Source organism: Lutra lutra, chromosome 9 (genome assembly GCF_902655055.1).
Source record: "Lutra lutra chromosome 9, mLutLut1.2, whole genome shotgun sequence".
NCBI lineage: Eukaryota > Metazoa > Chordata > Mammalia > Carnivora > Mustelidae > Lutra > Lutra lutra.
The window spans coordinates 75,392,192-75,418,136 of NC_062286.1; the positions used below are offsets into that span (position 1 = coordinate 75,392,192).

Genomic DNA, 25,945 nt, shown 5'->3' on the forward strand with positions numbered 1-25,945 from the left:
AGTCACAGGAGGTGAAGATTAAGGCCTGGACTTTTGGGGGAGCCATTATGCCTCCTACCACAGTCTGGCCCTCAGCCCCCAAAGATTTATCCACTCCATGGGCTAAATGCATTCACCCTCATTCCAAGACACCCCCCCCAACAAGTTTCACCCCATGATAGTATCAACTCGGAGTCCAAAAGTCTCCTCAGCTGAAAAATGCCAAATCTTATTATCTAAACCAGAATCTCATGACTCTGGGTGTGAGCCCCTCTCCTTATGAACCTGTGAGACTAAAACAAACCATCTTCTCCAAAGATACCGAGGGAGGGCAGGTATAGGATATCAGTTCTGGATACTCCATTTCAAAAAGGGAGAAGAAAGGACGAGAGAGTTACTGGTCACAAGTGATAAAATTCAGTGGGGCAACTGCCATTCTGTCTCAAGGCCTGAGAATAATCCTCTGTGGTTTTCAAGCCTCTACCCTCTGGGCTCAAGGCTCTCCCCTCCCAGCAATCCTTTCTTCCTCCTTAAAGGGAGCACCTGTCTATCTGTAGCTGAATATTCGAATCAACCTGTTTCCTGCATCTAGAATTTAGGGGTCCCACAGTCTGCCTCCATTTCTGCCCCTTCTGGTCTAAGCTGGCAGTGTTTTCTGCTGGTAGGAAATCTTCCAGAACATTTCAGGTCATGTTTATCAGAGGGATTCACTGGGCTAGACAAGTGGCTCATCCACAGATCTTTGAGAAATCCCTTCTCTATTTTTGGCTTCTGTGGGCGTGCAGGCAGAGGGGAGCTGTGAGTCACACCCTTAATCTCTTCAGGGAATCCTTTGTTCACTACTCAGTACTTTTGATCTTTCTGAGGTAATAGCAAAAGGTTGCTCAGCCACACCCTCAACTTTTTCCTCAAAGCACGATTTCCTGACAGTTTTTAAAAATTTAGTATCTTTTGCATTTGAGTAGGCTGTGAATTTCCAAAATCATGAAGTCCCGTTTCCTTCTTGTTTACAATTCTTCCCTCAATATATCTCTTTCCTTTTGGGTTTTACCATAAGCAGCAAGAAGTCACCAGGCTGGACCTTCAACACCTTTGGTTGGAAATACCCTCAGCTAAACATTCAAGCTCATTGCCTACAATTTCTGCATTCCACCCTTCCTGCAGTTGTGGGACATAATTGCACTACGGTTCCTGCCACCGTAAAGCAGGAGTCCCCTTTCTCCTGTTTCCAAGAGCCTGCTCATTTTTTTTTGCGAGTCCTCACCAGCAGCGTCCTTAAAGTCCTGGGTCCCTACTAATAGTCCATTTATAACCGTCCAAGCAACAAGGTGCTTGGGCAACTTAGGCTTTCTCTGTAATGCTCCTCATTTTCTTACAAGCCCTCACTGGTAGTCTTTAATATCCATATTTCTACCACCAACCTATTCGAAGCAATCTAGATTTTTTTTTTTTTTTTAAGTTATGCTCCTCAGGACTTTTCTGGAGCCTGCTCCGAAGCCACTCCCACATTGCTCGGTATTTGCTTCAGCGGTAGCCCCATCCTGGTAATCAAAAGGTGCCTTACTAGTTTTCTATCGCTGCCATAACAAATTACCACGAATATAGAGGCTTAAAACAACCCACATGTGTTATCTTATAATTCGGTAGATCAGAAGTCTGGTATAAGTCTGACTGGACAAAATTCAAGGGGCGGGCAAGTTGTGCTTCTTTTTGGAGGCCCTGGGGCAGAATCTGTTTCCTGCTCACCAGGGTTGTTGGCAGTGTTCCGTTCCTTAAAGCTGTAGGACCAAAGTCCCCGTGTTCTTGCTGCTGAAAGTGGAGGGCTGGCCAGCTTTGTGAGGCTGCTGTATGCCTTGCCTTGTGTCCCCCTTTCTCCTTCCTCAAAGCCAGCAGTTACTTTCTCACATTGAAAATCCTCTTCCTTCTCCTTCCATCTCATCTTGTGGACTCACTCTTTCCCCCTTTCTGCTTTTTAGGACTCCTGTGATTACACTGGGCCCACTTGATAATCCAGGATAATCTCCAAGGTCTTCAAATTTAATCACACTTGCAAAGTCAACTTTGCCATGTAAAGTAATCTCTCCACAGGTTCCAGAGATTAGGATGTAGCCATCTTTAGGGAGGTGGTGGTGATATTGTTCTGCCTACCTTGCTACTCAGTATTTATTGGGCACTTACTATGTACTAGGCACTGTCCTAAGCACTGCACATGGATTTACATATTTAGTCTTCACACAACCCTGTAAGACAGACATTAATACAAACCCTACTTTTCAAGTCAGGAAACTGATGCACAGAGAGATCAGGTAACTTGCCCAAGGTCACAAAGCTCTTTGCAGCTGAATTGGGATACAAATGAGCTTAACTGGCATATATATACATTGATAATATTATATTAGAGAGATGATATATATTGATCACAATATGTATCTATATATGTAGTTATGTATAATTCTAATAAAAAGTATATATTCTGTATAATAATTATAGCATATACCAGTATATACATTACATATTTTATATAGCATATTCTTTATTCCTATCTATCTATCTATCTATCTATTCAGTAAATATAGAAAACTTGGAGGGATATTTCCCAACATGTTAAAAGAGGGGTCATCTCTGATAATGGGATTCCACTACTAAAATGAAGTATATTTTTGGAGGGTGTATGCTCATGGGTGCTTTTCTGTGTTTTCCAAGTTTTTGAAAGTGAGTACACGAATAAATTGAATAAAAATTAAATTATTAAACTTGTTAGAAGAGTAAGGACTGCCACTGACGTCTTAATGCCAAGAAACCAGCAGAGGGCGCTGCCCACAAGCTTATCAGGCAGCTCAGCTCTGCCGGAGTTTACCACCAGGCGAGAATGAGAAGGCTGGATGGAGGTTATAGGACTTGACCTTTCCCCATGCTTATCAACCTGCTGTGGGCCTATGAAATTCCCAGCGCCATCCAACCACATCCCTGAACCCACCCAACATTGCCCTATACAGAGGCGCAAAACAACGCCAGTTTGGGCTAGGAGCCGTTTGCTCCAGGAGAGAGAAAAATGATTCAGGACCCATGGGGCTAAGTGAAAATGCTAGAAACGTGGTGGAAGAATGGGGAAGGATGTCCATAGAAATTATTTCTGTAACTCTGTGCCCAGATGGTCCCATTTTGGGACAGTCCCCAATTTTGTCCCTCGGTCCTCAGCCTGCTGTGTGGATCCAGGATTCACACCCAACACCAAAGATTTAGAAGAGCCTGATTCAGCCAACACCATCTCCCTCCATCCTCCCCTACATCCCAGCCCCAGAACAGAGAAGGCTAGAGAACTGCAGGACCTCTGTCCGTGGTTACCAGCGCCCCGGGGCCTTTCTCCGACTGCGGGACCCAACACTGGGGATTCAACAGTGTTTAATAGTAAGTTTGGCTTTAGATCAAGCACACATCAAATAGCTGCTGTTTCGCAGATTAAATAATTTCATTTATCTTGTATTTGATTCTCTGGATTGGATATCTACATTTATGCAAACAAAATGCATTTAGGTTTCATGGAGGGAAATGGGAAAAACTTCTATCCAAGGAACAAAGGGAAATAAGAAAAAAGCCTTGACACATTTCTCTTTCAAATGGAAGTCAGGAAATCCAGATTTCTTGCTGATATTGATGGTTTCCCCCACTAAGCTCCAAATGAGACTTCCTCCAGTGCCTATCCCCATGGTACTCCATAAAGAAGGCTGGAGAATGGTGCACACACACACACACACACACACACACACACATGTGCTAACACGAGGGTATGATCACACTCACGCACACACCCTCCCTGGACTCCTGAGGGGCACTTGCCAGAATCACACCTCAAACTGATCTGCCAAATCAGCATCTGGTGAGAAAAAGTAATTACAGCAGGTCAGCATTTCAAGAGGCTATCCTCTGGAACTATTTACATTTCCTCTTCCCACTGTCCTGATCACACCCTCCAAATTGGCCCAGATTAGCCTTAGGACAAGAGCATTTCACTGGGGCACCCTGGAACTTGAGGTTGGAGAATGGAAAACACATTCTCATCATGAAGGAGGATATCCACAGCTCTGTAAAGGAACTCAGAGACTGTACCCTCAAATCCGTAGCGAGAGAGGATGTCAAGGCTTAAAACATTTATGCAATATAACCCCTCTGCATTATAGATGGGAAAAGTGAGGGAAGGAGAGAACATGACTTGTTCCAAGAAGTCATACGGACCAGGTCCCTTCCCCATTTGTCCACAGGATGAAAGGAACAGGGTTCTAGTCTAGTGGTGTTCTGGGTGGGTGGGAAGTGGACGCGTTTTAGCAGGGTGGCGGAGCTGGGGCACCTACTGGGAGGAAAGCGGCCGGTGGGACCAGGGAAGGCGAGGGGCTCTGCTGGGGAGCAGAGGTACTCACTCCTCTGAGTTGTTGCAGGTGTTGGTGTTGTTTCTGGCCAGGGGCCAGCCACTGCAGGGAAGTAAAAAGAATGCAGCATGGGAATCCGAGCTCAGCGCCAACGGCTGGGGGCCATCCGCCCCAGGTGGTTATTCCAGTACCTGCATCCCCAGTACCCTGGTTCTTTCCACACAGCTTGAAGCACCCTGAACAAAAATTTTTGGTGACTGGTTGGCTCTAGTAAAGCCTTGTGTGAAGAAAGGATGAACTTCTGGCTGAACTGAGTCTTCTGAATAAGTGAAAGTTGCTTTGAGTCCCACCCAAACCTGGCCTCGCGGTGCACTCAGTTTCATTCAGTTCAACCCCATGCCGGGCAGTGTACCAGGAGCCACCTGGGACCCAGACATGAATCTGAGGGGCACCTGCTCTCAGGGGTGCACTCAGGTGAGGAGGGCTGAGCGCCTTCAGAATGCACAGGCAGCAGCAACCTGCTCTACTCATCTGCGAGGGCGGGGCTCTCAGAAGGAGCCCTCCCTGCACCTTGAAAACACAGTCACAGCAGCTGCTTCCGACTTGCAGAGCAAAAAATAGACCGTGGGCGGAACTGTCGCAGTTTTGAGTCTATCCTGCCCTGGGCCCTTGTCCCCACATTAATCTTAACACTTCCAGGCCTGCCAGTCCTGATCTACATGAGAACTGGGTAGAGAGTAGAGGCTGGTTTTGCACCCAGCTGCACATTTATTTAAGGCTGAGTCGCACAGTCCTTCCTGGTGGTCTTTAGGAAAAGGCATTATCTCCTAGAGTTCAATTGTTCACACACATGTTTGTGACACAGCTAGTTTAAGAAAGCCAGCGTGGCCTCACAGCTGCCTGTCTGTTGTCCCTGTAGACCATTCACAGAGGACAGCCGGGACCAAAGTCATGGCCCGTGATACTCCTGCCTGGCTCTCAGGGAGCCTCTTCTCTTCTTTGATACTGAACATAGAGCCAAATGCCTTTCTGGTACTTTTGCTCACCCCTGCCCAATTCTTCCTCCCTCTCACCATTCAGGATGTGGCTCTAACTGCTTGTTTGGGGAGAGGTTCTGATAACCGGCAAGTCTCCCAAAGAATTTTGCAACCCATGTGAAATTGGAAAAGAAAGTGTAGCTCCCTGCAGTGCAGTGGCCTGTATTCACCGCATCTCTGTGTCTGGGTGTCTCTTAAGGCCAAACCAACAGAATAACCAAGACCAGTCTTTGCATACTTCTGCTTTGCCAATGGGATTTGCCTGGAAAATCCAAAGTCTTCCTCCCCCTAGGAAGCCTCCCTGATTGATCAGCCGTCATTCTGCACCATTGCATGTACCTACCTACTCTGAATCCTCGGATGAGTGACCAGACATCTGAGGTACAGTTGGGACCTGGCTCTGAGAGGGTCCTAGCCCAACCCTCTGCTCATCTGGTAACATTGGGAAAGGGACAAAGAGGCCAATGTTCATCTTCATTAGGCTAAGCTTGTAGAGAAGACAATTTGATCAAGTTAGCAAAGGAAGTCTTTGCTTGCCCACCAGGAACTGAACCAGTCTGCCTAGCTCGGTAGCAAACCTCTCTCCCCTCCTCCTCCTCTGCCTTCTTTTCTTCCTTATCTGCCATCCCTCCTTTTTTCTGGTTCAGCAGCCAATAGCACAGAAGTCTTACCATCATGGAGCTCCCTCTCGGTCTAGGATGCCTGGCCCTGGGAACCTGGGATGGCCTGGCACACCTCCCCACCAGCACCCAGGTCCTCCACCATCTCTTCCCAAGGCCAGAAAGCCGAAGGTTTATGGTCCAAACCCAGGTGAAAACATGAGCCCGAGAATGCCAGGCCTTTGTATCTCAGCCAGCAATTTTCATGCCCTTCCTGGTAGGGAGACTAAAGGTGGCTCTCCTAGAGTGGTTGCTAGCAAGAAATTTTCCTTGAACTCTCACATTTCCTCTTAAATGTGCTTGTATATTTTGCAATCTAGTGCATGATCTATAATAAACCTATGACACAAACATACAAACGTGGAAGAAAAATGGAAGCACCAGAAAGATCCATCTTGCTTCCTCTGAGGCTGCATGACCTTCCCTCCCCAGGAGCCCTGGGATGCCTGTTTGAGTTGCTCACACCTGAGCCCTTCTTCAGCTCATTTGACACAAAAACACGCAGGATTTGCTCTAGTAATTATATAGGGACCATCTGTTCTGCTACAACCGTGCTTGTTTTCACCTTTGCACCTTATAAATCTTGGCATTACCTAGAGAATTCAGCCAAAAGACCTTCCTAAGGCCCCCTTTTCAGAAAGCAGATTCTGAGCAAGAGTCTTCCTGTCTGAGAGGCTCCAAGGTGGTCAGCCTCCATCTCCATATCTTACCTCTCCTCTCCTCCTCTCCAATTGCCTAGAGCATCCTAAAGAGATCTTCTGCTGCTCAGTGTCCCTGGATTCAACCTGTGGTGGCCCAGTGGTCTCCCTGCTGACCACAGGCTGGGGAGACTTCCCAAGAACAAGAGAGGAGGGGAGGCAGCAGCTGTGTGTGTGGGGTGTGGGGGTGTGGGGTGAAGTCAGCACCTGCAGATTTCTCTCAAATATCTGTATCAGCCACAGCCCCCAGTCAGGCGGTGGGCCATGCACAAAGTTGCTCAGAGCCTTTGCTCTGCAGACCCTTCTCCTACCAAAAAGCAAACACTCTCCCCATGCCCCACCCTACCCCTACCTACACTCCCCACCCCCTGGTTCTTATTCTGATCTGAGATACGGATGCCTCCTCTTGAACATTCTGACCAACCTGCAAGACTTTCCTCCCAGAAGACTATGTAAACCTAAGCATAGACTTGTGGGTACCATTTAGGTACTCCCAAGATTTATGGATTAAAGTCCTTGGTTTTTAGTAAGGTGGGTCAGCGTGCAATCTAGAGTGAGGGTCCTTTGATGGAGAGAGGTGGGGGGGCAGCATCCCCAGATGCGTTTGAGAGTACCGACTCCAGGGCGTGCTGGAGTGCAGGATCAAATGACACTGGGGATTCTGGTGAGAGGGTTTCCTCTCCTGCAGTCCTTCTTGGACTCAGGGCTGTGACTGTTAGAGCATGCAGGACTCCCCCACCCCAGACACCATCTTCAAGGTCCAGGTCACGAGGCTGGTGCCTGCCCCAGGCCCCCCACATAGTGGATCTAGCGGCAGGAGCGAAGCGGTGCTTTCTGCACCCCCCTGTGTGGTGCCGGTGGCTCATCCCTTTGGTTCCTTACCCTCTCCCTCTGTCTGGTGGCTCCTGGCTGCCCGTATTTGACTGGGCATTGCTTTCTTGGCTGGACACCTCCTTTAGCTCAGCTCCACGGAAACGCTCCAGGAATGAGTCCGTTCTCTGGGCCTCATGGTGTACGTGCCTGGTGGCCCATGTTCGCAGTGAGATGATCAGGCGAGACATCCTGGAAGGACATGGACAGGCAGCCAGTGCAGAGAGGAAGGAGACGGAAAGCCCTCTTTTCCTGGCCTGGGGTGGAAGCAGGGATGACTGGCAGGACATGGGTCCTGGGGGCCCAGGGCTCAGGTGTGCATCTCCACTCTGCTGGGGACTTATTCCCTTCTCCTCCATCACCTGCCGTCTGGAACAGAGCTAAAGGGGCATTGTCTTCATTATAACTTTGTCCTTTTAACACTTGGGCTCTGCCAAAGGCATGATCCTTCAAATGGGGCATCAGAAGCCTTTCTGCTTATCATTTCTTTTGTAGAGCTCTTTGTTATGACTGGTAAGCATCGAAATAGAAAAGAATCCAATCTGCAAATGGTGATAAAATTCAGAACAAGGTTTAAAGGAACAAATGCCCACCTACAATTTAGATTCTTTTCCTAACCCTTGTCTTATTTGTTATACAGACTCTTGTTCGCTCCCCAGGCTTGTGCATAAGTTTCTTTGCAAGTTGCCTTGACCCGTCTCCTAGAGCCAGGCCCTGCCAGACCACAAGCACCTGAGACCAGTCAGCCCATGTCCCCAGAGCCCATCTTAGCTTCAGCTTTCCATGAGAAGCTCTCCCTTAGCCCTGCCTGTTGCCTCCCCTGTCTCTTCCAAAGGGGAATGAGAAGAGAGCCTGACCTCTGTTTCTTGGTATCTGGTTGCCCTGACTTGGCACCATTGGGTGCACACCCCTGTTCTCAATCAAATGAGTTCTGAGCAACCTAGAACGAGGTCATGAGCCGTTGCATGCCTTCACCCTAATCACACACTTGGGAACTTTGCCTAGGAGAATGAGTTAAAGCAAGAAGACATTCCACGCCCAGAGATGTTGACAGCTGCTGCTGCAGACAGACGTGGAGGTGCCTGCCCAGTCCAGCCCAGCCTCCCTGCTCTGGACACTCCTCCCTTCCCCATCCGCCCTCTGCTGAGGGGCTGGAACCAAGGTCATACTCCCCACTCCAGTTTCAGCTGACAGGTCCAGGAATGGACAAGACACCCACAGAAAGTCACTCAAGCCTCTGAACTAAAAACCACTCCAAATTGGGGTTGGGTGTTCGAACTCAGGATTGTATAGCAAAAGCCATTTTCAGCCTGTGCCTGCTGATGTGTGAACAGAGAAAGCTGGAAACAGAGGAGACATGCAGGGAAAAAAAAAAAAAATCACAAAGATCATGACACTCCAGGAGAAAATGAAAGGGAAAGGACAGGTGCCACACCCCTGCCCCCAACTCCGCTCTCATGAGCCCCCATTGGCTCCCCTTCCATGAGGTGGTTGGTCTGAGCTTACACCAGCCTCCTGCCTCGGCCCTCCCCCAGGCCTTTCAATATCAACTGGTGTGAAGGTGTCCTTGCAGTCAGTGAGCCTTCAGACAGCATTTTATTAGTAAGACGAAAACACCAGAAATCGTGGAAATGCCCAGCCACAAGGGGCTAGTGAAAGAAACATTCCTCCACAATTAAATATATGAAGAATAACTAGAGGAATTAATTTTTGCAATAATCTTAAGCAAAAACTGTAGAACACATGACTATATAAAACTACAGCATTGATTAAAAAAAAATTGGTGGAAAGAAATAATCCCCATGTTTGTTGAGCACCTGTTGTGAGTCAGCACTTGGCTCTGATGCGGGCCTCACGTTGTTTGATGCGTGAAATCAGTTGTCCAGATGAGATCTGGAAAGGTAAGATGACTTCTTCAAGGTGGCACAGCTCTTGAAGCCCGAGTACAGATGTCATCGGCTCAGAGCTGGGACCCTCTTTCTAATCCTTTCACAAGGACGTGAGCCAGGAAGCCTAGACAGGCACCCAAGAGGGCCTGCCAGAGGCTATCTCGGACAGTGGCCCCTAGGGCCATCTGCACACCACTGAGGTCCACCAGGGCTCTCCTGCGGCTGGCTGGTCTCGTTTCTGAATTCTTCTCGGAACCCCTCCTGGTTGGCTTTTTTCTAAATTCTTCCAGACTTGAGCAAGTACCTCAATATCACTTTATATGAAAGCAATTTCAGATAATAGCAGTTTTTCTTACATTTTTCTCAGCTCAGAACGCTTGACCTGAGAGGATATTCCTCAGGGGTAGACTTCTGACTGCTCTTCTGTCCCTTTTTCTTCTCCAAATCTTCAGCTCCACCTCCACCACCACCTCCCGCCTCCCGCCCCCACTTCTTCCTGAAACTCATCTACATTCTTCCTGCCTCAGTCTCCCTCTTCCCAAGGTGAGCGCTGAGCCTGGTCGGTTACCTGGCGGGCCCCTGGCTGGTGTAGGAGCTTCGCCTAGACTCTGCCAGTCCTCTGGTCTCCATGGTGATCTCCTGCTGCAGTTCTGACGAAGTCTCCTCGCTCGGCAAGTGGACCCTAGGAAATCAAATATGCAGCAGGCTAAATTGATTTCAAGCTCATCCCCTCCTGGACACACTCAGGGATGAGCTAGCCAGATGTCCTGCTTAATGAGGAAAGCCACTGGCCCCGGTCTTCACTCTGTCAGTCCATGCTCCAGCAGGATCCAGCAGATCCCAGCTTTTAGGATAGATGTGGCCTTTCCTTTACAGCAAGCCTGACCCCAGAAGTCAGCTTGTCCAGCCACAGCCCGTGGACTTAAGGGGACAGGACGGCAGCACATAGTCCTCATCCGTGCGCCGGGTGGGTGTGTCCCAGGGCTAGGGCCCGCCATCGGAAACCACAGCAGCTGTCTCTACACAGTGATTCCAGAGCAAGAATTCTGGTTCAAACACAACTCTGTATACTGAAATCCTATCTGCTAAGGCCAGACTGTGTATACGTCACGATACTCCCTGGGCATGCACGTACTTAGTGCTCAGCCGGCAGCCTTCCCAGGAGTGCTTTCGGTATTCAGTTAAGAGGGGTGTCCTGGAATATTGAATGGAAATGGCATGGGCCTCCATGCGCATTTGTACAGTGCTTTTGCATGAAAATACATTTCCACTGTGCCCTTTTGTCAAACCCTAACCTCTGTCCCCTGCAGTGGGGGACTGGGTAAGTGACCTCACCTGCCCAATTTGGAGTGAAAAGTGTGAGCACAAATAGGACACATGCCCACAGCAGAGCCCGGATGTTTGTTGAACTGCCCAGAATAAGACCAATGTGTTTGGGCATATTTTCCTTTCGTTCCCTGTCTTTTAAAATCTCCTAGGGCTGAAAATTTGATCAGCTTGATTAAAAGCCATCCAGGCATTGGCCCCTAGGGATTTACACTTCATTCTATGAGTCCTGAAGAGCCCAAGCAGAACAAATTAATTCCATCACGTGACCTATCCCAACCTAATCAGCCTTCTTAACAAGGTGGCAACACAGTTGGCAAAGTAAGCAATAATTAAGGTCAGGAAAAATCTCTCTATTTCTCCTCAGTAAGGAATTAGAAGGCAGAGTCCTGAATCCCAGCCTCCAATCTGCTGACTCCTCTTTCTACAATACCCCCGCCATCTCCAGCTGCAGGGCGCTCCCTTCTGTCCCGTAGCCCAGCCTGGCCATCTTGGTAGCAGGTTCTTCCTTCCCTCAGCTTCCTCAGACCAAGGCTACTTTTGTGTGTGTGTGTGTGTGTGTGTGTGTGTGTGTGTGTGTGTGTGTGCTGGAACCACACAGAGGCAGGCTACTTCATCTTCTCCATGGCTACCTTCATGGACATCGGACATGAAGGGACAGCTCTCACACCTGTGCCACATCTGTTTTTGCAGGCTGGAACCCCCCAGCTCACCCAGCCATGCCTCTTCAGGTTCAAGGCTCTTCCTAGTCATGGTCAGGCTCCTGTGAGCAGGTTCCTGCAATCCTGCCTGGCTGGGCATGGAGACAGAGCCCATTCTGCTGTTACTGGGCCCCAAGCCAGAGGTCATTGCAGGTTTGTGAGTTTGTGTGCTTTTGGTGTCCCCACGGGCAACTACCATCAGCCAAAACCCAAAGTCCCATAATATGGGCTGCTGCTAAGCCAGAAGGTCCTAACTTGTGCATGTACAATTGATTTGTTGGAAGTAAGTTCTGGACAGTTCCGTTGATCTGAGCCACTCAATGTTTTGGGACCCTTGGGCTCCATGTAGCCTTTCCACCCAACTCATCTTGTTCACATGCAATACACAAACCATAGGCCACTTATTGACTGTTTACTGTATGCCAGACACATGGATCTTATCATTTAATCCACATAACCACCCAATAAGAGAGAAAACTGAGGTTCTGAGAGGTTAGGTTAAATAACTTCCCCAAGATCATATGGTCAAGTAGCAAAGCCAAGGTTTGAATGTCATTCCATCCTATGTCAAAGCCTGCTTTCATCCACTCTTATGAAGCTACTCTCTGTATTTTCACATATGACACCGATTAAAGCAGGACTGAGCCCTGTGGCATACCACTAGAGACACAGCTCTGGTCCACCAGGTTATACAATGTGGGCATGGCTCTTTATTTTGAAAACCGTCTAATTGAATTCTCTCTCTCTATCCCTAAAAAACCACTCATATTTTTTGTCCTTAGACACATGGGAAACCCTGCCAGAGGTCTTGCTATAGTTAGGAAGCTCTGATCCCCTTGCCCTTCTAATAATCTGCATACTACAAAGGTGAAATGCACATTCCAAGGCACTCGGGGCAGTCCCTGGAGGAGGGAGAGTGGGACGAGTGAGTGAGTCCATATCTCTAGTCCCTCCCTAACAGCTGCCACATGGTGGGGTTAGGTGTGCAGCAACCGACAGCTTGGGCTGCAGCTCTGACCCTGTATGTGTGCCCAGAAGATCCGGAGGCAATCCCAAGGGTGAAGGTGTTCTGTCCCCACCAGCAGCTCCTCAGAGAGCTCTGGGCACCAAGGAGTCGGCCCAGCCTTTCTGCCCAGCCTGCTTTCTGTTAATTACGTGAGGGCACATCCTGAAAACAGATTTATTTGCATTAGTAGCAAAGGAATCAATGACATCAGAGCTGATGAGGATGTGAGGAGGGCAAAACCCGCCCCAGATTCCAAACCAGGCCTGTTCTTCGCAGCAGTGAGGGCTCCCATGTGGGGGCTGCATCTAGGACACTTGCTTGAAGGGTGGTGGCAGAGAGGGGAGCTGGGAGGCCTATTAGCTAGGTGTTCTGTGGGCAGCTCACTTACCCTCCTTGGTGTTTCGTAGTCTTCAAAAAGGAACTAAATGAAAAATTGGTGATTTTGTATCGACTTAAGTATTATTCAAACAGCCAAGTCCAGAAAAGGCACATTTCACCATGAAGAGTAGAAAGCCTTCTAGGAAGTAAGTTCACGGGACCCAAAGGGGTCTTCTCTTCTTGACATGTCTCCCCACTTCTTTTTTGATGCTTGAAATTCTCTGATGTCTTCTAGCTCCCGAGTCTCCACCTCGTTCAATGCATGGGGGTATTTAAATAGTCAACCCACTTAGTTATTCCTCAGAGAAACTGATTTTACCAAGCAGATGGAAGAGGAGATGGGAAGAGAGAAGAGCAGATGTCTGAGGTGACACTTTGAGTCCCTGAGGACACACAGGTACTGAGAAAAAGGCAACCAATGGATGAATGGGGATCCAGAACCTCCCAGAGATATACAGAAGCAGGAGAAACTGGGGGCCAGGCCCCATCCTGCCAGAGCTGGCGGAAGAGTCTGGGGCAAGGGACTTGATGGGGCCTTGTCCCAGGACAATCCAGAAGCTACCCTCCCATTTGCGGATGCCGACTGTAGGCAGCAATGATGATGATGATGATGATGCCAGGAAGGATCTCTGGGAAGCTGGTGATTAGCGAGAACAAGAGCAGCCAACAAAACACAATGATGGGACTGTTTTGAAAGAGAAGGTAATTTTCAACTTGTGATGTTCATCTTCTAAGTTTTCTTACAAAGAGGAACTTCCTGTCTGTGAGGTAAATGTTTCCCTTGTCACTGGGAGAAGATGGGGATGCTCATCAGAGCTGCAACATGTTATCAGCTTTTGTACTTGGCGGAGCACCTGGTGAAGATGATACTTTGTTTTTCTTTTCCTCCTCTCCAGCCCTGAGGAACTGGAATGACCCACACGCACTGCCATTGGCCACTTGTGACCAGGGAACTGAAGTGAGTGCATTTTTGTCTTCGGTCCTGGGGAAGCAGCCTGAAAATGGTGTTCTTTGGTGATAATTGCTTTGAGCTCTGCTCAGAGAGCAGCACAAAAAAGGCTTCTCTTTGGTAGGACACAAACCCCTATGCCCCAAAGCTCGCCTAAAATAGCTACACCAGGAGATTGATCTGAGATTTGAGGTACCCTTGGTCCTCACGGTAATTCTCTGTTGCAGATTCTGAAGTCTTTCCCTACTGCGTTATCTTTTCAAATATGCCAGACTTCTCTTAAATAATCAAGTCAACTAAACAGATCTAAATAGAAAAGGAAAATTCAAGACATTTTTATTTCTGGTATTTTCAGTGTTTTGACTTTGTTGTTCAAATGAAACGTTTTCATCCTTCTGTATGGTTTGTCACTAGGAAAGTGATCCCAATAATTTAAAAAAGGAGAAACAGAAACCTGGCTCTCCAGTTTGGTGAAAGATTTGGGGACAAGGATGTTTCAGGGGATGGGGACATAATAGCTCCTCTCTCCTGGGGGCATTGAGCAAAGGGTCACAGTGACACACAGGTTTCCAGCACAGTTTCTTGATATCATTGAGGACAAAGAATGATTAGTATTTAAGGAAAAACACAATTACATCTCCCAAAAGCTTTCTAAAAGGATTTGAAAATTTTTTATTATTTTTAAAAAGTTTATTTATTTAAGTAATCTCTACACCCAACATGGGGCTCGAAGTCATGACCCTGAGGTCAAGAATCACACATTCCACCAACTGAGCCAGCCAGGTGCTCCTAAAACAGTTTGAATTTTAAAGCAAGGATCTATGGTTTGTTCAAACACCATTTCCTCCCCTATAATAGTGATTTGAAACTTTAAAATTTTTATGTGTACATGCCATAGTCCCTGTTCAAATGACTCTTACAGGGAAAACTAGTCTGTATTTAGACAGATGCTAGGCTGTGCTGGGAAGCAGAGGAGGGGCCTGGACCCAGCCTCTGGCCCAAGGCTGTTCCACCCTCCAGCCTGAACACACATGCTCAATCCTTGGTAACGCCAAGGAACCCATTCTAGAAACTTCCATCTGTTAACTCAGTCCTGCCTCCATGAGATAAAGCAAACATCTGCCTCATGAAGGAAGTATTATTTTTCTCTCTCCTTTTAACATCTCCATACTGTCTCCATGCGATTCTGTATTAATCTGTCAACAAGCTTTTACCACAGGAGTGGTTGGGCAAGGCCCCAAGTGAGGCTCAGTGAGACCAGACTAGTGGTCAGCCTGAGGAAGCATGACTTGGTCACAGGCAGGAAATGGCCAGATCCAGATGTCAGGACAGCTGGAGCTGTCTGAGGTCAGAGGAGAAAAAGGCTTCCAGCTTGGAAGACCAGGGAAGGCCCACAGGAGGGGGACTCATTTTCAAGACTGACAGCACTGACTGAACACTTTCTACACAGGAGGGACTGTGCTGAGAGCACTGACCTGTTCTAACCTCACTACAGCCCTGCGAGGTCAGTACTAGTCCACTATGCAGGTGAGGAAAGTGCAGTCCGGAGAAGCTGCACCCCTTTTCAGAGCTGGTCAGTTGCAGAGCCAATATTCAAACTCAGCCAGCCTGACCCTGAGCCTGTTAAGTCATCACACTGGTCACAGAATGGGGGATAGGAGGGAGAATGAAGGACTTTTCCCCCACCCATGAAGAGGGTAAACAGCATTTTTGAAGGACATCAATTCAGAGCCCCTGACTGTGTGGCTGACCCAGCCTCTGAGTGTGCACAAACCCAGCATGAGCCCCCAGAGGCCCAACGCTGGGGTCCATGTGGCTTAAATTGAGCTAGCAATTTATTTTGCGAAGGGTCATCTTCCAGAAGTCCCAGTGAACAGCCCAGGAGTCTCCTGAACAGCCCATGCCTCCAGCTGGGCTTGTAGGCCACTGGCTGAGGCAGAGCCAGGACAAATCAGGCAGAGGTGGACCATGGCAGTGTCTGGTCAAGCAGGTATTCTGGGCAGGAGCCCCAGCCCACTAACTGGGACTGCTTATTCTTGAGTATCTAACCATAAAAAGCCAGATGAAGACCCTGTTGTTCTCAGCCCCAGGGAGCCTAGAAGGTCCATGAGATGATCTGATGATGTCCCCCACAAGACAAAAGGGAACAATGGGGGAGAGGTCCATTCTGCTTCAAATTCTTCTTGACCCTAACAGCTTCTGTCCTTCTCCCCTTGGGCCCAAGGTCCCAGGAACCCAGTGCTGCCAAAGGAGCTTCACTTTACTGCTGTGCCCCATGCTTGGACCTGTTCTCCCCTCCACTCCAGTCATCTTTGAACACCCAGCCCCAAGAGGTTAATTAGCACAGATGTGAAAAAGAAGCTATTCATGCATACCAAAGTTTTAATAGCAGATATCTGTCCTAAGAGTGTTCTTTTTTTTCTTTTAAATTAGGGGCAATGACTTAACCTAAAGGAGTAGGTCTCCAGTGGTGAGACACTGGTATTGACAGTAGGTCAGTTAGGAAGGAGAAATTTGAGTAGAATGAGAACTTTTTTTAAAATTTAATTTAATTTATTTTTAAATTTCTTTACAGTGTAACAGTATTCATTGTTTTTGCACCACACACAGTGCTCCATGCAATACGTGCCCTCCTTAATACCCACCACCTGGCTCCCCCAATTTCCCACCCCCTGCCCCTTCAAAACCCTCAGGTTGTTTTTCAGAGTCCATAGTCTCTCATGGTTCACCTCCCCTTCCAGTTTCCCTCAACTCCCTTCTCCTCTCCATCCCCCCATGTCCTCCATGTTATTTGTTATGCTCCGCAAATAAGTGAAACCATATGATAATTGACTCTGCTTGACTTATTTCACTCAGCATAATCTCTTCCAGTCCTGTCCATGTTGATAAAAAAGTTGGGTATTCATCCTTTCTGATGGAGGCATAATACTCCATAGTGTATATGGACCACATCTTCCTTATCCAGAATGAGAACTTCTGATGGCCCTGAGTCATATCAAAAATTCCTGGGGCTCCAACACTATGTTAAAATGGTTGGAGGCAATTAATAGCTGTTGGGATGCTCTGAGACATTCCTCCCTTTGCCGGAATCCCCAAAGGTGGGGTTCTAGGACTACATGAATTCATAGTGACAGGGAATCAATCTCTTTAGAAATTATTGTCCATCACTCATGAGCAGAGTTACTAAGGAGTAGGAACAAGAATCTACACAGAAAAAACCAAATGTGCATCTGAAAGAAGTGATATACGTTAGTAACAGAGGAGAAATGGTGGATGAAGGCCCAGCACCAGGGATGTGAATACTGATGGACTGTTTTTGCAGTTTATGGTCATTGGATAATATGCAGTTCTCATGGGAGGGAGAAGTTTTAATGGAAGGGAGAAGTTTTCAGTGTTATATATATAGGACAACAATAACACAAATTTTGGAAATAAAGTTTCTCATGGTTCAACTCAGTCAACTCATTGAGAATTTAAGAAACATAAAAATGTAAGTCCATATGCACCAAATAGGTACACTCCCACTTCCTCATCCTTGTGCCAGGAGCTTGAAAAAGATGATGCTCCATTTTGCAGTTGAAGAAACTGAGGCATGGAGAAATTAAGTGGGTTTTCCCCAGTCTACTAGTAAGCCATGAACAGGTCTAGAAGTAGTACTCAAGGCCCAGATTTCTTTATGGCTGCCTGTGTGGGGATGTCATTGATGGGGCTAATGGCTTTACTGGTAAGGCACAGCCCACTCCCTGCAGACCATGAGCACAACATGAATACTGCCCTCCCACTGAATGTGAGGGACAGGGCATCTGATTCGTACTCATCCCTAAGCATCCAGGACAATGACTGGTGCACAGAGTCCAATAAATGTCTGAAGTATATATGGGAAAGTATGCCAGTTTGGAGAAGTTTTTACAATAAAAGTTAATTTGCTCCATTTGAATCTTCAGTTTGTTACCTTTTAGAAGTTACATAATCTTTTGAGCCTCATTTTCTACCTCTCTAAAAATGAGAATAAAAACTACTTCAGTGTGTTGTGAGGCTTAGGTGAGATGAAGTAAGTGAAGTCAGAAGGAGCACTGTGAATAGCCCGCACCCTTTAACCTGCTGTTTGCTACAGGCTAGGGCATTCTTTACCCCACAGTCTAGATCAGCTATGGGAACAACTCATTTTGTGGGCATGCAATGGAAAGCCCATCTTACCTGCTGAGGCCATTTTCAACATGGTCGAGATCTCTGTCCGTGGTCCTTACTGCAGGGTGGGAGAATTGGGTGTTAATCTTGGCCATCTTCTTGCTTAGTCATTCAGCCCCAAGGTGGTTACTGAAACATGAATACAAAGCAGATCACATCAAGGCAGGGAATGAGCTGCAAACCCAGCTTGTTGTAGGTAAGGGCTATTTCCCAGGACAAGCCCTGGCACACATATCCTCTTCCATTTCTCCCATAGTTCCAGCCTCACTGTGTTTTAGTTGGGTATCTTTGGGCTCTTCTTCACAGCCTGAAGCAAAAGCAAGGTCTTTCACTCCTTTTTGTATGCTGCCATGCCAAAGATCTGGTCAAAGTTAAATGCTGATCCAGCCAATGGATGAATGATTGGCCAAGTTGGTATCTGATATAAGAAAATTAAAATCCTCATGATTCTATGGAATGATGTGATGTTCCCCTTGACTCTGGTTTTCTCACTGGCTTATTTTTATTTCATAATTTTGCACATGTTTTAGTAGCTCCCCCAAATCTCATTTCAAATATAAAGCATAAAAACAAACAATACTTGACATTCATAAAACCTTTACAATGTGATGTTATACTCAAAACACACTTCATCTCATTTAATCCTCATAATAACCTCATCGGGTATTTACAATTTTTATCCCCACTTACAGATGACTAAATTGAGATTTAGAGATGTTAAGTATCTTGTTCAAGCAAAGAAATAGGTAAAACCAGTTGATGGCATGATCCTAGTGCTAGAAATCAGACCGTGAGTACTCTCCCTTCAGCAAACATTGGAAAGCGCCCCTATGACTGATGAGAAAAGAAAGCTGATTTAAACATAGCACTGGTGTGAGGAACACAAAGATTGACAAGCTCCCTTATCCTTGATCAAAACCTTCCAGGCAGAAGATGAATCCCTGAGGACAGTTTCTCTTGAACAGACAAACACAGGCTCTCTGGAGCAGTCACATGGCTTGAGTATGTCAAATGTCAGTAAAGACCACTCTAGAGAAAGATGGTGATTTCTAGATATAGTCCAGTGACTCACTCCAAGACTAACTTAGTTCCATATCCAAAGGAAGGAGAGTGCAAGGAGCCCAGAATACTGCACCAAAGCATAGATGTAGTTTCTGCTCACCATGGTCAACACAGCATGAGTTTACTCAAGGGAAGTTGTTTGTTCATCAGTCTTGGTTCATCTCTGATGTTTGATAATTTAAGTCTATGGCTTAAATTTTATACTTTTCTCAATAGATCAAAAATTGTTTTGATTTTAACAACTCTACTCATTTATTTTTATGTTTTTATTATATTAGTCACCATACAGTATTTCATTAGTTTTTGATGTAGAGTTCCGTGATTCATTATTTGCATGTAACACCTAGTGCTCCATGCAATACATGCCCTCCTTAATATCCATAACCAGGCTCTCCCCCCTAAAGCCCTTAGTTTGTTTCCCAGAGTATATAGTCTTTCATGGTTCATCTCCCTCTCTGATTACCACCCCCCTTCCATTTTTCCCTTCTTTCTCCTAATGTCCTCCATGTTATTCCTTATGTTCCACATGTAAGTGAAACCATTTGATAATTGTCTTTCTCTGCTTGGCTTATTTCACTCAGCATAATCTCTTCCAGTTCCATCTGTGTCAGTACAAATGGTGGGTATTCATTGTTTCTGATGGCTGAGTCATATTCCATTGTGTATATGGGCCACATCGTCTTTATCCATTTGTCTGTTGAAGGCATCTTGGCTCCTTCCACAGTTTGGCTATTGTGGACATTGCTGTTATGAACCTTGGGGTGCATGTGCCCCTTCTTTCTATATCTTTGGAGTAAATACCCAATAGTGCAATTACTGGGTCATAGGGTAGCTCTATTTTTAACTTTTTGAGGAATCTCCACACTGTTTTCCAATGTGGCTGTATCAGCTTGCATTCCCACCAACAGTGTAAGAGGGTTTCCCTTTCTCCACATGCTCTCCAACATTTGTTGTTTCCTGTTTTGTTAATTTTTTCTATTCTAACGGATGTAAGGTGGTATTTCAATGTGGTTTTGATACTTTCAATGCCATCTTGATCAAAATACGAATGGCATTTCTCTAAGAGCTAGAACAAACAATCCTACAATTTGTATGGAACTGACTCTGAATTGCCAAGGAAATGTTGAAAAAGAAAACCCTGGGAGCATCATATTGCCTGATACCAAGCTATATTACAAAGCTGTGATCATCAAGACAGCATGGTACTGGCACAAAAACAAACACATAGATCAATGGGACAGAATAGAGAGGCCAGATATGGACCCTCAACTCTATGTTCAACTAATTTTGGACAAAGCAGGAAAAAATACCAATGGAAAAAAGACAGTCTCTGCAATAAATGGTGCTGGGAAAATTGGACGGCTATATACAGAAGAATGAAACTTGACCATTCTCTTCCATCATACACAAAGATGAACTCGAAATGGATGGACCTCAATGTGAGACAGGAATCCATCAAAATCCTAGAGGAGAACATAGGCAGTAACCTCTTTGATATCAGCCACAGCCACTTCTTTCAAGACATGTCTCCAAAGGCAAGGAAAACAAAAGCAAAAATGAACTTTTGGGACTTCATCAAGATAAAAAGCTTCTGCACAGCAAAGGAAACAGTCAACAAAACTAAGAGGCAACCGTGGAATTGGAGAAGATATTTGTGAATGACATTACAGATAAAGGGCTGGTATCCAAGATCTATAAAGAACTTCTCAAACTCAGCACCCAAAAAACCAAATAATCAAGTCAAAAAATGGGCAGAAGACATGAACAGACACTTCTCCAAAGAAGAAATACAAATAGCTAACAGATACATGAAAAAATGTTCAAAAACTTTACTCATTTATGTAACAGTGAGTTTCTGGCTGATTGCAGGAGCTACAAAGAAACATAAGATAAAGACTGTTCTCAAGGATCTTATAGTCTGATAGGGCAGATGATGTAGACCATTAAGGAGCTTGGGCTTTACCCTGAGTCCAGCCCAGCAGGGAAGTGGCCAGATGTATAAAGGTCACTCTGGCTGCACGGAGAAGGACATATTCAGGGGCATGAGTTGGTGTGAGGTGAGCAGCTAAATGCTGCAGTATCTCAAGGGAGAGAGGACAGTTGCCTGAACTAGATTTGTGGTAATGAATCAGACAAATTAAAAAACTTCAAAATGGATATAATCACTGGGAAATGGTAATTAATCAGGTATAAAAGGTGATGAGGAGGGAGGTGCTGAGTACATTGCATGACTGCTGGTCTGGGGCATTGATGGTTCTGCACACTGAGGCAGGGAACTAGGGGAAGAAGCAGGTTTGAGAAACAGAATGATTCCAGTTTGAGATGTCTATGGAAACCTTTGAGCCAACATAGGAAATAAATGTCTTTCATTACAGGCAATTAGCCCAGTTTGAAATCATTCACCCAGTGCTTTCTTATTGAGCACTTACTATGTGTCAGATAATATGCAAAGAGCTAAGGTTTTACAGAGAATATCTATCTCTGTCCTCAAAGAGATTATAGTCCAGTGGGATCTAGAGCAAATCTTAAAAAAAGCTTTGGGACTCTGTAGAAAATCTATCAAATTATTCTTTTTGTACATTTCCAGGAAAGTTGCAGCAGAGAAAGTTCACTGTCTCCAGCCTGTGTCCCTTCCTTCAGCCCCTCTCACCTGTACAAACCCTGGTGTCAGATGCTATTGTATGGAGGCAGCACTTCTGGGCCATCACAGACCTGCCTCCTATGGAGAGCTACTGTATATATGCCAGAAATAGGGTAGGTGCTCATGTAATACTGCTCCTTTAACCTTCAAATAGTCTCCCCTTTCCTGACCCTTTTATAAGTGAAGAAACTGAGCAGGTACGTAATTTCTGTAATATTGCTTATAGCCTGAGCCAGGATTGACAAATTTCTGTCTGACTCCAGAACCTGATAATGTAAAGTTAATGGGTGGCAAAGAAGTGGCATTGCCCTTTGGTCTGAGCAGGAGGGGTCCCTCCCTGGGACCCCAGGCTTTAAAGGACTCTACTTTGACTCTCTTCCAGCCCAGAACAAGAGGCCAAGGGAACTTGCCCACCCACAATCTGGCCCCCTGCTCTAGTCCATGCTCTGGGTGCCCAAGATTCCCAAATTCTGTGCTCAGGAGCCTCTGGATTGGTTCTAGGGCCTGCCTGGCCCTCTTCCCAGGTCTGTTTACCTGAGAAGGACATCAGTGTGCATTCCCCTAGAGCTCCTAGGACCTAGGTCCTAGCTCATTGCCTGGACTTATCATTTCATTACAAGTTGCACATTGGTGATATTCTATCATTTCTTTTCTACTAATTAGCTGACAGAGTCTTTATTTTTTTAAGATTTTATTTATTTATTTGACAGACAGAGATCACAAGTAGGCAGAGAGGCAGGCAGAGGGAGAGGAGGGAGCTGGCTCCCCGCTGAGCAGAGAGCCTGATGCCAGACTTGATTCCAGGACTCTGGGATCATGACCTGAGCTGAAGGCAGAGGCTTTAACCCACTGAGCCACCCAGGCGCCCCAGCTGACATAATCTTAAAGAAAATTTTACTTATTATTTGGCTCTTCAGTGGTACTGTTCATACAGGAAAGGCAGAATAAACAATTCTTTCCTCTTATTTACCAGTTTTTAAGTCCTGACATCCTAAGTGATTCCCTAACTGCCCTGTGAATTTTCACATTTCCTAGCCCAGACAAACTCTGGGACAGCTCACAAATGAGATCATGAAAATCCAGTCAATGATCCTGAGGCGGCTGTTGAGAATGAAACCTGCCATCCAGCCAGGGCCCCAGGAGTGTGAGACACTTGCATATCCATTACTCATTAAGCCTCAGGAGCCCCAAGAGGTAATAGTGAAGTTGGTTTTGCAGGCTTGGGTCGGTCTGACCCTGAGGTCCACAAGGTGGTTTGTTTTGTTTATCACACCCACCATAGGAGATTAGAAGTGCATATATATAATTTTAATTTTCAAGCACAGGAAGAAGATGTATCCTGTCAACTACCAGGGTGACCTTGAAGTGGAGCCTAGGCGTGAGTCTAAGAGTGGTTTGTGAACATGTCCCAATTGAATGTGAGTCTTCATTTTCAGGGCTTGACTGGGGAACTAACAACACATCATTTCAGACAATTCCCATTTTCTTTACAGCGTTACTAAATCCCCGAATGTTTTCTTCCTCCGTCCCTCACCCCAAACACACTTATCAACTTCTTCCATGCCCCAGGCATCATGCCTGGCCCCAAAGATTATGAAGATGAAGAAGGTAAGTCTCAGTCTTTGAAAGCACAAAACTGTGGAGGGAGACAGGAATGGAAATGGGGACTGGGTAGCATAAAAAGGTGCTGAAATAGAGGTAGAGGCACGGTAAGGAGCAATAAGGGGGGAGGCACTAATTTTACCTCGAAGACCACAGAAGTCAGAGGAGGCTTCTTGGGTGAGTGGCGATCACACAATTTATTTGACATTATTCAACATTTACCATGTGTTAACCACTGTGCTGTGCACCTTTAAGGATTTGATTGTGGCTTCCTTTTTTTTAAGCTTTATTTTTTTCAGTGTTCCAAGATTCATTGTTTATGATTGTGGCTTCTGTACTCTGCTGCGTATCTTTAACTTTCTCTACCATTCTTGGCTTGGACACCTAAGAAGGCCAGGAATCTAACACAGCTTACCTGCACTCCAGTTTTTCTCATCCTTTTCTCATTCCTTTATTAACTCCAAAAAAGGCAAGAACTGTTTCTTCTTATTTAAAAAATATCCTCCTAAACACAAGCATATATACACATGGTGTGTAATAGAATTTATTCTATGCATGGTGGCATAAATGGAGGAGGAACAGGTGAGTAATTGCAATGATGACACTAATAATAAGTGTATTTACTGAACATTTACTCTCTGCCTAGTACTGTTCTAATAACTTCGAATGTGTATTAACTCATTTGATTCTCACAATGCTCCATGAGTGAGTCACACCGAAGGTTCTTATCTTACTTAAAAACGTCAGAACTTTATAAGGGAGAGAGCAAGTAAGCAACAAAGGAGGTCAAAACATGTAAAGCTCTTTCTTCTAAACTAAAATGTGCTTCTGATAAAAAAAAAAATGTTGGTCCCTACTTATGATGACTAGCTCTTTATACTAAAAAAACATTGTTCGTGCTTTGTCCTTTTTTATTATGGCTTAAGGGTGAAAACCAGTCCTGGTTCAATTTGTGTCATTTGAAACATTATCATTTTCCAATCCCTAAATGTAGCTGAGACAATAAAGAGGTGCCAAGAGTCCTAGATGCATACTCTTCTGACCCACTGGAGGACATTCTGAATTATCATTGCCTTTGGTTATGACTCCTAAGCAGCCAGAGGCTGGCAAGTCCCATTAGTGAGGCACCAAGTTTAGACACAAAGTTATGCCAAAAAACCCAAAACCCCAGTCAGAGGAGATCCCTACAGTCTGAGAGAGAGGCACTCTGGGCGCAGGTCTTTATTTTCTCCTGCTGAGACAGATCACTTTTACCACTTGGGGTCTACAATCTTCTCAGAAAGATTTCCGAGATGAGTTTCATCCATTTCTGTTCTCTACAGCTCAACTTTCTCAGCACCACTTTGGGCAAAAGCACTCAGCAAACTCTCAGTAAATGTGAGGTTGGACAGCCTTGCTTTGTCAAACTAAACTTCAAAGATAAGTCAACAACTCCCACATGGTGTACATGCCTTGGAACTTTTTCTAAAGCACGCTTCAAATTGCCTTTCCCTTCTTCCCCTATCCCATCTGGAAATGGCAGGATGAAAGGAAACTATCCAATGTTAAGCCACTTAATTACTCTGAGAGCTGTGAACCAGCGCACAGAACAAACACAAGGAATAGAACAGACATTACTATAGGCAATGCTGAAGGCTGTGTGTTTTCAAGCAGCTCTAGGCTTATATAGAGGGAAGACACTAGTAAAATATCTCGTTTGAGACAAATGGCATTGGAAAGACATATAGGTGGCCAAGGACACTGTACTGAGGGAAAGGAAGGCTGGATTCTCTTCTTAGCTCAGCCTCCAATTTGGGCAAGTGACCTAGCATTTTGGTTTCTTCATCCAATGGTGGACACGGACTTATTGCAAGTGAATCTTCCACAGAAACCCAAGGAATAAAACACTTACTTTTAGTATTTTATCTAAATGCATTTGAATACATTTCAATAATGTACTCATTATTGAATACAATATTCAATATTGTATTTATTTACTTTATAAATTTATAAAGATAATTAGTGGGTATTTACCTCCTCCCTAAAGTGGAATACTAATTCAAAAATATATGTGCACCCCATGTTCATTGCAGCATTATTTACAATGGCTAAGATAACAAAAATAACCTAAGTGTCCATCAATAGATACTTAGCCATAAAAAAAAGAGATCTTGCCATTTGTGACAACATGGATGGACCTACAGGGTATTATGCTAAATGAAATAAGACAGAGAGAGACAAATATCATATGATTTCACTTATTTGTGGAATCAAAAACAAATTTTATAAAAAGGAAATAAATCCATAAATACAGAGAAAAACTGATGGTTGTGGTTTGCTGGTTTCACCCAGCAAAATGGGTGAAGGGGAGTGGGAGATATAGGCTTTCAGTTATGGAATGAGTAAGTCATGAGGATAAAAGGTAAAGCGCAGGGAATATAGTCAAAAGTGCTGTAATAGTGTAGTATGGTGACAGATGGTATTACACTTGTGGTGAGCATAGCAAAATGCATAGCTGTCAAATCACTAAGTTGTATATCTGAAACTAATGTAACATTGTATATCAACTATACTTAGTTAAAAAAAAATCACTGGGACATAAGTTAATTTTTTTTTT

General features: G+C 45.4%; 1 protein-coding gene across 1 annotated transcript in view; it reads right to left on the minus strand.

Moving 5' to 3' along the window:
• Nucleotides 1-25,945, minus strand: part of CNGA3 (cyclic nucleotide gated channel subunit alpha 3) — a 45,475-nt gene that overhangs the window by 10,490 nt on the left and 9,040 nt on the right. Inside the window, exons 2-4 of the mRNA XM_047747185.1 lie at nucleotides 18,054-18,173; nucleotides 10,065-10,178; nucleotides 7,620-7,799 (exon numbers count right to left, since the gene is read on the minus strand). Coding sequence (XP_047603141.1) covers nucleotides 7,620-7,799; nucleotides 10,065-10,178; nucleotides 18,054-18,139 — 380 coding nt within the window. The 5' untranslated portion in view covers nucleotides 18,140-18,173. The remainder of the gene's footprint in view (nucleotides 1-7,619; nucleotides 7,800-10,064; nucleotides 10,179-18,053; nucleotides 18,174-25,945) is intronic.